Below are 15,603 nucleotides of genomic sequence, written 5' to 3'. Positions count from 1 at the left end.
TTTTTCTCTTTTTTATTGTTGACACTATTGAAGATGTCCTTATTGCCCACCTTTGCCTCCCTGCCTCACCCCTGCTACCCCTTCCCACAAGCCATCGCCACACTATTGTCTGTGTCCATGGCTTATGCACATATGCTCTTTGGCTAATCCCTTCACCTTCTTTCATCCAGGCCTCCTCTGCCCCCACTCCTCTGACAGCTGTCAGTCTTCTTGCTTACCTCTTTTGAAGTTCATTGTTTTCTCTGAAAGTATGTATAAATAATAAAAGTTTAGATAAAATTTAATTAGCAAATTTTAGTTCTTTTCAGAAATCCCAGTAAAATGTTTACTCTTTTTTTACAGTTTAAATGGTTTGAAGGATTAGGGCCATAAGGTAGTGAAAAAGAACTGTATTAAAGAACAAGTACTAGTTGAAATTATGGATTGTGATATTTCTAGAACTTAACATACTTCACCATAGTTTGTCTACTACCTTTCAAGTTTACCATTAGAATATCTGAATTTTCTTCTTGTTTTTCCATTTTAGCATATAAATGTCATTGGTTCATGAATTACAAGAATAATTATGATATTTTATTAAAAGCTTTTCTGTGTAAATACCTAAGATGCAACCAATTCAATCCAAAATTTAATTGTATACCTATTACGTGTGTGAATGTTTAGACTATATATATATATATACTATGTATATTAGATAGATAGATAGATAGATAGATAGATAGATAGATAGATAGTCTGTCCATAAGGTGTACAGCCATGTGACAGGAAAAATAGAGATATTTATTGAAGAAGATACAAGAAACATTGTACATAGAACAATGACGCCTCAGTCCCCTTCAAAGTAGGCACCTTGGGACCTCACACAGTTCTCCCAATCCCCATCAGCTGCCCTGCCATATTTTCCTGAATCTCATCAATGGTCTAAAATCTTTTCCCTTTCAAAGGTGACTTTAGTTTGGGGAAAAGCCAGAAGTTGAAGGGTGCCAAATCTGGGCTGTAGAGGAGCTGAGTCACCTGGTTAATTTGGTGTTGCACAAAAAAAACTCTTCAGGAGACGTGATGCATGAGTGGGTATGTTGTAATGCAGCTGCCCATCACCACTTGCCCATAGCTGTGGCCTTCTAAATCATCTCAGTAGTTGCTGTGGAGGAATGTCCAAGCTTAACACAAAATTTGATGTAGATTCATTGTTCTACTTGCTCAGTCATTTTGAATGCTATGGCCACATAGTACACATGCTCACTCAATGGTATCTACCTTCCCCACTGACTAACTAGTACAGTTAAGTTGTCATTGTTCACATATACACATTCCTGTATACTCTCCTTGTCTTCCAGGTTACATTGATGTCATACAAACTGTTCTCATTATATTAATAATAGCTGGATTGTTCCAGATAGGCATTGTTTATGTATAGCCCAAGTCTCTTGATTTTTTAAAAAGGGGAGGTATAAAGGGCATTAGTTTAAAAAGGTTTTACTATAATGCAGAAAAAATTGAATTACAAATAGATTATCTGATTTGCCTAGACAAACATAAGCACTAAATCTGGGAGGAAGTATTCAATAGATGATATTGAATACTAACAGTTTGTTAGATAGGTCATGATTCTCATGAGCAGAACAGTGAATACTGTGATAGCTATAGATATAAAGTTATGACATATGTTCTCATTGTTATTGGGGAAAACTTCTGTTAACTTGTGAAAGTGGGTCCAAATTTTTCTATGTATTTACTATAGAACTTAATACAAATGTTCATTAAGCAAAAATTGTTATATATGAATTGTCTCCGACCCCAAAGAAATTTTCAGCGTAGTTGGAGAGTGAAGACATGCATATGTAAAACCATTATAGACATGACAGAATAAGAATCTACACTAAATTCTTAGGGTAAGCTCTCTGCCCTGGAAGGTTTCATGGAAGAAATGGGATTTGAGATGTCCACTGAAGAATGACAGACTTCTTTATGTTAAGATGAAATTAACTTTTTGCAGTAGAGCCTGCTTATTCTAAGCAATGAATTTTATTGTAGCATACTAGGAATGATTATCACAGGTTCTGAAATCAGACTATTTGGATCCAAATCCAGATTCTACCACTTACCAGCTAAATCACTGTAAAAGAGGATAATTACAGTATCTTTCTTACAGTGTTGTTAAGGATTAATGGCAATAATGCATTTATATAATATATTAGGGGAATAGCAAGAGCTCTGGACTCTGACAGGCCTTGGATGCAAATCCTAATTCTTCCACTTACTGGCAACCTTAGGCACTTGAGTTCTCCAAAGTTCAGTTTTCTTATTTACAAATGGAAATGATAAAACCTAACTCAAAGGGCTGTTGAGATGATTAAATGAAGCAGTTTATGTAAAGCACTCAGCATAGTGCCTAACACATAGTAAAATCTCTTTAATGTTATCTTGTTATATGATCTGAGAAATGGAAAGACTTCAGTTTTATCTTTTTATTTATATTTTAGGGTGAACCTGGTCTGCCTGGATTCCCAGGGAACCCTGGTGTCAAAGGTCCTGTAGGAGATCCTGGTTTGCCTGGATTACCAGGGACCCCTGGAGCAAAAGGACAACCAGGTCTTCCTGGATTTCCTGGTAATATATTTTTCTTAAATGCTTCCTTCTCTCCTTCCTTATTTATTGTAGCCAATATCACAGAGCATAGTCTTATTTGGTGGACTTTTATTCTATTTCCCAATGAGATACTGACTAGCAACACAATCTTGAACTAGCTCTTTAACATTTCTTTGTCCAAATTTCTTTCTATATAAAATGAGAATGAATATTATAAACTCAGAAGGACAATATCCTGTGGACAGAGATAATATTTGGTGGAGCATTTTTCAATCTTTGATTGCTAGCCATAATTCAATTAAGGGGCCTTACTCTTTTTATGGGTGATAATGTGCATTGCCAAGCCCCAGCCTGATTCTGATTCTCTGAGAACGTTGCACTCAGGCACACAGTGGGTGGCTGTTGGTAGAATGAACAATCATCCACTTCATTAAAATGACGAGGACCATGTCATGCAAGCAAATGGACTTAGTACTATAAACAAAAAAAGTGGCCTGAACTATTAGATTGTTATAGTCCCTCCTCTGTTTATGCTTGTATTTAATTTGTTTTGTTTATTTTGGAATAAACAGTGGCATGGATGGAGTGGGCCTTTAGATATCTTTTTCTTAAGATTTTTATTGAAATATAACACAAACACAGTAAAGTGTACAAGACTATAGATGCATTTTTTCCTGTTAATATATCCACACACTCACCATACTTATCAAGATATAAAATAGTTCCTTCACACCACAAAGCTTACCCATTGTTCACAATGAACTCACACCCCCAGGTAACCACTACTATGACTTCTGTCACTATCGATTAATTTTGCCTGTTTTTTAAATTCATATAAATGGAATCATTATATATATATAAATATATAATATTATATATATACTATATATTATATATATATATATATATATATATATATATATATATATATATATATATATATATATATATATATATAATCCATCCTTATGTCTGGCTTCTTTCACTCATCATTATGTAAGATTCATTTATCTTGTTGCATGTTTCAGTAGTTTGTTTTTTTATCAATGCTCTGTAATATTACATTAAAGAATACACCCTAATCAATTACCCATTCTCCTGTTGATGGGCCTTTGGGTTGTTTCCAGTTTGGATTCAGAACAGGTCTCCCCAAGATGTGCCACTTTGTCATCTGGATATTTTTGAGCTGAAGAGCGTTGAGACCCTGCATGCTCAAGAGAAATTTTTACTTCTATCTTAAAGAATTTAAGTTAGGACCTTGCCCATAATAAGAATTATTACAAGAAATAATATTTTTCTTTTTTAATATATTTTATTGATTATGCTATTACAGTTGTCCCATTACCCACCCTTAATTCCCCTCCACCCTGTACACCCTCTCCCACCCACATTCCCCCCCTTTTAGTTCATGTCCATGTGTCATAAGTTCTTTAGCTTCTACATTTCCCATACTATTCTTGCTCTCCCCCTGTTTATTTTCTACCTACCATCTGTGCTAATTATTCTCTGTACCTTTCCCCCTCTCTCCTCCTCCTCCTCCTCCCCTGTTGCTAACCCTCCATGTGATCTCCGTTTCTGTGATTCTATTCCTGTTCTAGTTGTTTGCTTAGTTTGTTTTTGTTTTTGTTTTAGGTGTGGTTGTTAATAACTGTGAGTTTGCTGTCATTTTACTATACATGTTTTTTATCTTCTTTTTCTTAGATAAGTCCCTTTAACATTTCATAAAATAAGGGCTTGGTGATGATGAACTCCTTTAACTTGACCTTATCTGGGAAGCACTTTATCTGCCCTTCCATTCTAAATGAAAGCTTTGCTGGATAGACAATCTTGGATGTAGGTCCTTGCCTTTCATGACTTGGAATACTTCTTTCCAGCCCCTTCTTGCCTCTAAGGTCTCTTTTGAGGAATCAGCTGACAGTCTGATGGGAACTCCTTTATAGGTTACTGTCTCCTTATCTCTTGCTGCTTCTAGGATTCTCTCCTTCATTTTTACCTTGGGTAATGTAATTATGATGTGCCTTAGTGTGTTCCTCCTTGGGTCCAACTTCTTTGGAACTCTCTGAGCTTCCTGGACTTCCTGGAAGTCTATTTCCTTTGCCACATTGGGGAAGTTCTCCTTTATTTTTTGTTCAAATAACTTTTCCATTTGTTGCTCTTCCTCTTCTCCTTCTGATACCCCTATAATTCAGATGTTGGAAAGTTTAAAGATGTCCTGGAGTTTCCTAAGCCTCTCCTCACTTTTCTGAATTCTTGTTTCTTCATTCTTTTCTGATTGTATGGTTTTTCTTCCTTCTGGTCCACTCCATTGATGTGAGACTCAGCTTTCATTCCATCACTATTGGTTCCCTGTGCATTTTCCTTCATTTCACTTATTGTAGCCTTCATTTTTTCATCTAATTTTTGGCCAAAATCAACCAATTCTGTGAGCATCCTTATCACCATTGCTTTGAACTGTGCATCTGCTAGGTTGGCTATCTCTCAGTCACTTAAAAGTACTGGATCTGTGGCTTTCATTTGTTCTTCTGTTTGAGCCATCTTTTTTTTTTCACCTTTGGTCTGGTCATGTCTGTTACATTGAAGGGTGGAGCCTTAGGTGTTCACCAGGTCGGGAGAACCCAGTCTCTGGGTTGTGATGCTGTATGTGGGGATGGGGTCCAAGAGGGAAGAGTGGTGCTTGCTCCACTCTCCGTCAAACCTCAGTCCTCTCCACCACTTCCCCTGAGCAAACTGGGCTCTTCTGGTGCCAATTCCCATGTGGGTGGGCTTGTGCACCCTGTGAGACTTTTCCAATGACCTCTCCTGTGGGGCTGGGAGTGTCTCCCTGTGCCTCAAACCCCACAAGTGTTTTCATTCAGTGTCCCAAGGCTCTGTTTCCCAGCGCTGGGATCCTGGGTTGCATGCAGTGCCTTGCTTCACAATCACTGCCTCACTTGGTCTACCAATTGCCACCCTGCGGCCGGGGTCTGCCAGGGTCTGCTAGCTGCTGCTTGGATACCCCAGATGCCTTATGCACCTGGTCCCAATGCTCTCTCCTCTCTGCACCAGGACCAGCTCCTGGCTCCCCAACTCCACCCCTCCTACTGGTCTGGATGAACATGTCTATTTTAACTCCTTGGTTGTCTGACTTCTATACAGTTCAATTTTCTGTCAGTTCTGGTTGTTATTCTGTTTCTAAATTGTTGTTGTCCCTACCTTGGTTGTGCGAGGATACACAGTGTGTCTACCTCTATCTTGGCTGGAAGTCTCCAGAAATAACTTTTTATGACCTATCACTGAGGCAGCACAAACATCTAATTACTGAGCCTCTGCTCTTATTACCCTGTGAATTACCATCTTCCCTTCTAAAGCCTCAGGTGCCTTAGCTCAGGATTACATTTATACCTCATTTTACTTCTCTGTCTCTGAACCTTTCGTGTATGTGGGGTTCCCATACATATGTAAGTAAATTTGTTTATTTTCTTTTTAACTGTCTCATTTTGGAACAGATTATTAGGCTAGTTGGGAGAGCATACAAGAGTAGATGAAAATTTCTTCCTTTATCACAAACTATTAAGGAAAAAGATGCTATTAACATTGTTTAATGCCTTTTGGTAGAAATATGTACTCATTTCTTAGACAAAAGGTTAGTAGTAGTAGAATTACTGAGTACATTTAAATTTAGTAGATGGTGTCAGTTTTCTAAAGTAGTTTTATGAATTACAGCTACACTTGCAATGTCTAAAGTGTCCATGGGTGGCTCCTGGTGGTTTACCATGACCATAAACTGGTTATTATTTTGCATTGTGAAATATCCTGTTGGCCATATCCTTACCTGTCTTTTTATTTTAGATATACTGATACGTATATAGAAATATTTCATTGATGTTTTAATTCACATTTTCCTAATGAATGACTATGTTGAACATCTTTTCATATACTTATTGTGCATTTGTATAGCATATTTTTGAAGTGACTGCCCAAAGTGATTCTGATCAAATTTTATTGGGTTGTTTGTCTTTTATTTTATTGATTCAGAGAAGTTCTTTACATATTTTATTTATTAATCCTGTGACAGATACATGTTTGTGCTGTCTCAGATTGGCCTTTCACTCTCTTAATAATGTTGTATGATGACCAAATGTTCTTAATTTTAATAAAGTTCAATTTATCAATTTTATTTTACAGTTAGTGCTCTTTGTATCCTATTCAAGAAATATTTATCTGCTCAAGTTTATGGAAATAGTCTTCTAATTTTTTTTACAAAATTTAATGTTTAAGATTTCATACTTAGGTGTATGGTGTATGTCAAAATATTTTTTGGTGTGAAGTAGGGGTCAAGGTTCATTTGTTTCCATACAGATATCCAATTGAACCACAGTTTTTTTCCTTCTAAAGAACCTTAACTCTTCTATGCTTCTTGTCATCAAAAGACACCATTAAGAAAATAAATAGGGATTTCTGGTCAAGACTGAGGCTTAGCTAGATACCCTTTGCTTCCTGGCACAACCTAAAGAAGGACAAAAACAAATTTAAAAACAAAAAATAACCAGAACTGCCAGAAAATCGAACCGTATGAAAGTCTGACAACCATGGAGTTAAAGGAGAAACATTCATCCAGACTGGTAGGAGGGGGGAGATGGGCAGCTAGGGTGGAGAAGATGCACGGCAAGGCGGCAGACCAGGCAGGCAAGGTGGTGGCTGGTAGACCAAGTGATTCCACATTCGTGTGCAGAGAGGCCAGAGGAACAACTTGGAATCAAGACAGACCACACCACCCAGGGTTCCAGCACAGGAAACTAAAGCCCCAAAAACCTCTGGCTGTAAAACCTGTGGGGGATGCAGCAGCAAGAGAAACTTCCAGCCTCACAAGACAGTTTTTTGGAGAGACCCACAGGGTCCTAGAATGTACATGTACCAACCCACCTGGAAATCAGCACCAGAAGGGCCCAATTTGCTTGTGGGTAGCGGGGAAAGTGACTGGAAGTGGGACAAGAGCCAAGCAAGTGACATCGTTCCCTCTCTGACACCTTCCCCACATGCATTGCCTCAATGCAGTGAGGTGGGTTGCTCCGCCCTGGTGGATACCAAAGGCTCTGCCTTTTACAACATAACAAGTGGGCCGAGACAAAGAAATGGCCCAAATGAAAGAACAGATAAAAACTCCAGGAAAGGAGCTAAGCAACAAGGAGATAGCCAACCTATCAAATGCAGAGTTCAAAACACTGGTAATCAGGATGCTCACAGAAATTATTTAAGTACAAACACAAAATAGGAAGAAGTGAAGGCTATGCAAAGTGAAATAAAATCAAGCAAAATATAACCAGAGACATTGAAATTAAGGACAATCTGACAGTAAGCAAAGGGGTGGGGGGAGGCAAGAATGGGGGGAAGGGTTTTCAGGTACTATTATAAAGGACACATGGACAAAACCAAGGGGGAGGGTGGAAGCAAAGGAGGGAGGTGGGTTTGGCTGGGGTGGGGGGAGTGGAGGGGGGGAGTGCAGACAACTGTAATTGAACAACAATAAAATAATTAAAAATAAAAATAAAATTATGTCACTAAGGAAATTATACAGGGAACCAACATTGAAGGGAAGGAAACTGGGACTCAAATCAACAGTTTGGAACTGAAGGAAGAAATAAACATTAATCCAGAACATAATGAAAAAACAAGAATTCAAAAAAAATGAGGAGAGGCTTAGGAACCTCTGGGACAACTTTAAACTTTCCAACATCCAAATCACAGGGGAGCCACAAGGAGAAGAGGAAGATCAAGATATTGAAAACTTGTTTGAACAAATAATGAAAGAAAACTTCCCCAATATGGCAAAATAAATAGACTTGCAAGTCCAGAAAGCTCAGAGAGTCCCAAAGAAATTGGGCAGAGGGAGGAGTACACCATGGCACATCATAATTAAATTACCCAAGATTAAAGATAAGAAGAGAATCTTAAAAGCAGCAAGAGAAATGGAGAAAGCTACCTACAAAGTAGTGCCCATAAAACTATCAGCTGATTTCTCAAGAGAAACCTTTCAGACAAGAAGGAGCTGGAAAAAAGTATCAAAGTCATGAAAGGCAAGGACCTACACCCAAGATTACTCTATCCAGCAAAGCTATCATTTAGAATGGAAGGGCAGATAAAGTGCTTCACATATAAGGTCAAGTTAAAGGGGTTCATAATCACCAAGCTCTTATTATATGAAATGTTAAAGGGACTTATCCAAGAAAAAGATGATCAAAACTATGAACAGTAAAATGACAACAAACAACCATCAACAACTGAACCTAAAAAACTAAAACAAAACCAAACTAAGCAAACTACAATAGGAACAGAATCAGACATGATCAGGCGCATTCATGGTGGTATGGCCGTAGACTGAACAGGAACAGAATCACAGAAATGGGGATTACATGGAGGGTTATCAGTGGCTTAAGGGAGGGAGTGGAATGGGGGAAAAGGTACATGGAATAAGAAGCATAATTGGTAGGTACAGAATAGACAGGGGGAGATTAAGAATAGTATAGGACATAGAGAGGGCAAAGAACTTATATGTACAACCCATGCACATTAACTAAAGGGAGGGATAAAGGGGAGAAAAAAATGGGACAGGTATAATAGCATAATCAATAAAATATACTCTAAACAATAGAAAAGAAAGAAAATAAATAGGGAAGCTACAGAGTAGGAGAAAATACTTCCAAAACATATATCTCACAAATGACTGATTTCTGGGATATATAAAGAACATCCACAAGTCAATAATAATAATAAAATATACAGTTTAATATTTTTAAATGGGGAAAACTTTGAACAGATATTTTATAAAAGAAGGTATATGGATGGCCACTAGCACATGAAAAGTTCATCAATATCCTTAGCCATCAGAGAAATGCTAATTAAAATCACAATGAATTAACACTACATTCCTATAAGGATGGCTCTTATTAAAACAACTGATATCAGCATGTGTTGTTCAAAGATCTGGAGCAACTGGAATTTCCAAACATTATTATGAACATCAAATGGTTTGGCAGATATATATCTATATAGGTATATATCTATAGATATATAGGTATATATATACACCTGCTCTCTGACTCAGTTGTTCCACTCCTATCTAGGTGTTTACCCAAGATAAATAAGGACATATACCTGCAAAAATATCAATGCAGAAATATTCATAGCAGCATTATTCATAATAACCCAAAACTAGAATTAGACCAAGTTTCTATAAATACAATAGTATCTATTATGGAATAGGTAAAGCATGACGAAATGTTCAAAAATGTATGAATAGATTAAAATTTTTGATATATCTATACAATGGAATCCTGCCAGTTCTACTAGTATAATATGGTGGTAGTTACTTTTATTATGAATATATAATAAATATAGCCTCTAGATAAATAAACTTAAAATTTAAAATTCTTAAAACACCTAACACCAGCATCTTTTTGTGTATTTTTCTATTCTTCACTGTTTCTATGCTAACACTATAAATTGTAAGTTTGAGTTGTAGCTCCCAAAGCAGCACAGTTTTTCTTTTTTGATTAAACTGAACACTTTGCTCTAGGAACCCCTGGCCTTCCTGGACCAAAAGGCATTACTGGTCCTCCTGGGAACCCAGGACTTCCAGGAGAATCTGGTCCTGTAGGTAAGCATGAAAAGGGTTTGCTATTCTACAAAACCAAGCCTCATGTTCATTTTGGTACAGTCAAATCATTTCAGGGAGCTGAGAACGTTTTCATGACAAGGAAAGAGTGATCATTCACTTAGCTCTGCTTGTTAGGAGCAAAGTGCAGAACTGAATAAGAGTTATATGAAATTATTGTTGTTAGAACTTATTTTGGGGCTCACTTTTTTCCAGGAAGAGTTATTTCAAGTGTTCTATAATAGAGAGAAAGCTTGATTTTCTTTAGAATGGCAAGGAGTAGCACTTTTATTTGTTTACTGAATTATGAAGCAAATCACTCCATTGACCCCATATAAGGTCTATAAGGCACCCCATCTCCCACGCCTTATTTTTTGGATAGTCTAAAGCTTGATTAAAATGAGAAACTGAAACATTATGGATAAGGAGTGGATGATAAGACTGTTACTTATTCACATCATTCTTTATTTTTATGCTTTTTCATAATATTTCATAATTTAAAGGAGTGTCTCAGAGGCACTTTTTGTTTTTTTGGATAGAACTATTTGAATCTAGGATGGGAATACTGGGGAATATGGAAGGAAAAGGGAATGGAGGAAATAGATGTAACCTTCCTAATCTGTAATCTAGGTGGCAGAGGTCATCCTGGGCCACCAGGACCCCCAGGTGAAAAAGGAAATCCAGGTCAAGATGGTATTCCTGGACCAGCTGGACAGAAGGGTGAACCAGGTACTATATTTTTTATTGTTTTTAATTTTATAATTTCCCCCTTGTATACTTTAATTTTTGCCCTTTTTTACCCACAATGAAATTATATCTTCTTTCTTACCCTTTAAGCTACCACACCCTTTCCCATACTAATTATATTCCACTGTATCCTGAGAATATAACCTCACATTTATCATTCAACTTGTTTCCCTCTTATGAAAAACTCCATATCTTTTCTTGCTCAATTTTTCATGTCAAGAAGCTGTTAACTTTTATGAAGTTCTCTGGATGACTTTCTTTTATTACGCAATCTATATTCCATTTATATATATTCATATGATATAAGTATATATCTAACATTCATCACAAATAATATATATGTATATATAGTTTTCTCATGTTAGAATTGTAGTTCCGTGTTTGAAATAAATCTTCTACATGTTTCATATAATATACATTGTAGCACTTAATAAAAACCTAAATAATTGGAAGATAATCTGTGCTGTTTCAGTTATTATTATCTATTTGAGAATTTTTGGTTTATTTCCTGACAGGTCAACCAGGCTTTGGAATCCCAGGAGCCCCTGGACTCCCAGGACTTTCTGGTAAACTTTAATAAAATATGCTAGCTTTGCACAGTGGCAATATCATAGCCAATGAGGTTTGTCTGAAGAGTGATTATTCCTAATTGAAAACATTTCCTAATAAACATGCTAAATAAGTCCATACATGGAGAATATTCTTCAGTACAATAATTTTAGTTTTATAAAATGTGCATATGACCCCAGAAAACTCAAAACTAGAGTTATAGCTAATTAAAGTAGTTCTTAATTAGCAATTTAATGTGAGGAGTTATACTATATAAAATGTATTCTTAAGGAAATTCACATATAGGTATCTATTTATTAACTTCATAAATAAATGCTGAGGAAAAATAAAAAAAGGAAACAAACTTTGAGGAAGAAGTAGATTTCACTAAATTTTTAAAACTCTTTTTGCCAGAAAACACTTTTACTCACGTAATATAAGGAAACTGTAGAAATACATACTACTAGTAAAAATGTCTCTTCAAAACTACATGTTAATATTCATCTTGCATTTTGAATGTGTATGTGTGCGCACACATCTACCTTCACTCACATGTTCTTATTCTCCTTGTAAGAACAAAATAGTTAGGTGAATGATAGAATGTGTATACAGCTGTGTATATTTATGTTCTCTAATAACCATTTTATATTCTATGGAGGCTTTTTCAAACCACACCCATATCTCATAGAAATTCCCATATCTTTCCCATGATCCCAACATAAAAATGATTGATTTAATGTGTCACTGGTGTGTTGTTCTCAGGCATGTTGGTGGTATAAAAAGTTGATAACAATTTGTCTAGATTGTGATTTTAAATTTTGGATAGAATAAACTTTGAGGGCACATAAATAACATTAAAGATCTGTATCTTCCATTAGCCTCAAAATTAGTCTTAAAACATTTGTTTTACCCTGGCCAATGTGGCTCAGTTGGTTGGAATGTTGTCCAAAAACTGAAAGGTCACAAATGTGATTCCCAGTTAGAGCACATAACTAGGTTGAGAATTTGATTCCTTGTCAGGGTGGGTGAAGGAGGCAACCAATATATGTTTCTCTCTCACATTGATGTTTCTCTCCCTCTCTCTTTCCCTCCCTTTTTCTCTCTCTAAAATCAATAAGCATGTCCTCAGGTGAGGATAACTACAACAAAACATTTGTTTTAGGAATTTCACTCAGCCATCTCTAACCTTGCAGATATTTTATACTTTTCTATTCTTTATCTCTTTTTTCTTCACAGCCATTTGTCATGTGATCATTGCTCTATGTCTTGATACAAAATCTATCTTTCAGTATACAAGCTATTATTGCTTATATATTTCTATACATAGTCTAGTAAACACTTCTGATAACAGACAAATATATTTAATAGGAACAATTTTTTATAAAGATTGTTTACTTATTTATCTTTAGAGATAGGGGAAGGGAGGAAGAAAGAGAGGGAGGGAAACATTGATGTGCAAGAGATATATCACTCAGTTGCCTCTTGCATGCCCCCAACTGGAAACCTGGCCTGCAACCCAGGCATGTGCCCTGACTGGGAATTGAACCAGTGACCTTTCGGTTCACAGGCCAGCACTCAATCTGCTGAGGCACACCAGCCAGGGCAAGAATGAGTTTTTTGGATGCACTGGGTATTTGGTGAGAGATAGAAATGACCCTATTATATTCCATTCCTTGTTCTAATAAGTATAAATAGCTTTAGCCTTACAGGCCAGCCTAATACCCAGCATCATTTAATGTGTTCTTTAATGTCACTTTAATGTCACTTTGTTTTCATAGGTCAAAAGGGTGATGGAGGATTACCTGGCATTCCAGGTAACCCTGGCCTTCCAGGTCCAAAGGGTGAACCAGGCTCTCCTGGTTTCCCTGGTGTGCAGGGTCCCTCTGGCCCCCCTGGTTCTCCAGGTCCAGTTCTACAAGGCCCTAAAGGCAACCCTGGGCTCCAAGGTCCTCCTGGGAGACCAGGTATGTACATGACTATAGGAGAATGATCTATTTATTTGTCCATTTACTTCATTTTGCTGGCAGGTTTTTCAGTCTTTAGGACTTTAAAATCTATAATTGAAGAACTTAAAAGTATATAGTTTGGTTTATACTTTGCTTCTTCCATTTCTATGGCATCTAATAATTCTTTTCAGTAATGCCTTTCATCATTTTCTTAAAGTTGTACTAAAACAAATCAACATAGAGTAAAAAGGAAATAGTGGATGTATTAGTTTTTCTATTAAATGTAAAGCTATCCTGATAACCTGGCAACAAAATGCCATCTGCATTTTTAATGTTAAGTTCTCAGCATGTCATCACAGAAATAATTTTAGTGATCACCCAAAAGATGCTTGTGGTTCACACCAAAATGTTGCTAAGGTCTTGTCATATGATCAGCAAATGTAACCAAGCATGGTAAAAATGTGTATCTTCTCTAGGAACTAGGCAATCAAACTTATCTGGAAAATCACAGCATGATTAAATCGTATAGTGATCTCTTCATACCAGCTTCATTTCTGTACTTCATTTGTCTTGTGTTACCTGCTCTAATAATCTCAACTTTGCATCCAATGTTCACTTTTCATTTTGTGTCTGTGCTGTGTCATTCTATTTTACTAAGTTTGGAAATGCTCATTTTCATCCTGAATTAATGTTGCTGAGCCCAATCACTGGTGACAGATTATTAACAGATTTTTGAGACTTGATATTCAATTTCTGTATTTATGGTAATTTAAAATTTGGCTTTCATTGATTTAAAAAATAAGAAAAATTAAAGAAATAAAAAGTTGCCTTTTTTTCCATTTGAAAGTCTTAACTCATTTTAACTGTATTTTAAAATGAAATTTTCAGCCCTGGCTGGTGTAGGTCAATGGCTGTGTTTAGTTCTGCCTGTGAACCAAAGGGTTGCTGTTTTGATTCTCACACAGGGTACATGCCTGGGTTGTGGGCCAGGTCTCCAGTAGGGGGCATGTAAGAGACAACCACACATTGATGTTTGTCTCCCTCTCTCCCTTTCTTCCCCTCTCTCTAAAAATAAATAGGATCTTTAAAAAAATGAAAACTTTCATTTAAGTTCCATAAATTCTGAAGTAATTGTAGTTAAATTTAATAAAATATGCTCTAAAAAACCATAAATTTAATAGGACACATTTTCTTCAGAGAATCACTTTGTTTCTTTTTCATCTTAATTTATTGAAATATAATGTATATACAACATTGTATAAGTTTAGATGTAAGATGTAATAATTTGATATATATATATATATATATATATATATATATATATGTAACTGAAAATGACTACCACAATAGTTAACATCTATCACCTCACCAAATAAAAAATTGTAACTATGTGAGGATCATTTTCCAAACTGCATTTTATCTGATCTGACTTGGACATGTATAGAGGGTGTTATTTAAAATTTTACCTTAGAATACCAGTGAAACTCTCATCAGCCATGTTAACTGTCTTGCATTCAACATAATGAATTGACACAAACATCTTGCTTGGTTATTCAGTTATGGCATGCAGTTATTCAAATAAACCAAACTATTATCATGATTTATATTTTAATCAGCACTGTGGTTATTGTTCTTACTAGTAATAAAGCTCACTGTTGTAATATGTCAACATAAAGACATTAGTGTCAAAACCACTTTTAAAAGGTACTGTTTCTAAAGAAGTAATAACAAGAGTAGTCAATCTAAAAACACACCTGATGAGTGTGTGTGACTTTTTGATCTGTTCATAAACTACAAAGTAAAACTGAGTTTTAAACCCGCTTGCTCTCAGATTGATTGTTTTAGTCTGAGCTTATAGTAATGATTATTAAAAATGATTTTGGCCATTTTAAAATATGTCATATGCTATTTTTATTTTAGTGATGATAATTTGGTTTATATACAGATGCATGAAAATGAACTTTCAGAGTATTCATTTATTGAATTAAAGTTTAACTTGAAAGAACTGTGTGTAATGCTTTAGTTTCTTGATATTTCTAACAATGTTGATATTTTTCCTTTTTGTTAATAATGATATTGGGCCTTGGTGAACTTTGATCCATATCCAAGTCCTACAGGTTAGCTCCTTAACTCTGAAGTTGT

The 15,603-nt window shown here is 36.0% G+C and overlaps 1 protein-coding gene and 1 non-coding gene across 2 annotated transcripts in view; both read left to right on the top strand.

The window, feature by feature from the left end:
* The window catches only part of COL4A5 (collagen type IV alpha 5 chain), a 295,836-nt gene that overhangs the window by 253,717 nt on the left and 26,516 nt on the right, over window positions 1-15,603 (top strand). The window contains exons 37-41 of the mRNA XM_036016745.1: window positions 2,484-2,610; window positions 10,142-10,222; window positions 10,850-10,948; window positions 11,482-11,532; window positions 13,294-13,479. Of these exons, the coding sequence (XP_035872638.1) occupies window positions 2,484-2,610; window positions 10,142-10,222; window positions 10,850-10,948; window positions 11,482-11,532; window positions 13,294-13,479 (544 nt within the window). The remainder of the gene's footprint in view (window positions 1-2,483; window positions 2,611-10,141; window positions 10,223-10,849; window positions 10,949-11,481; window positions 11,533-13,293; window positions 13,480-15,603) is intronic.
* LOC114505773 lies at window positions 11,555-11,698 on the top strand. The gene has a single exon (XR_003685249.1). It is a non-coding gene; the product is annotated as a U4 spliceosomal RNA (small nuclear RNA).

The sequence above is a fragment of the Phyllostomus discolor genome, chromosome X (genome assembly GCF_004126475.2).
Source record: "Phyllostomus discolor isolate MPI-MPIP mPhyDis1 chromosome X, mPhyDis1.pri.v3, whole genome shotgun sequence".
NCBI lineage: Eukaryota > Metazoa > Chordata > Mammalia > Chiroptera > Phyllostomidae > Phyllostomus > Phyllostomus discolor.
Note: the sequence above shows the minus strand (reverse complement) of the source record. Positions and strands in the feature narration are given on the sequence as shown.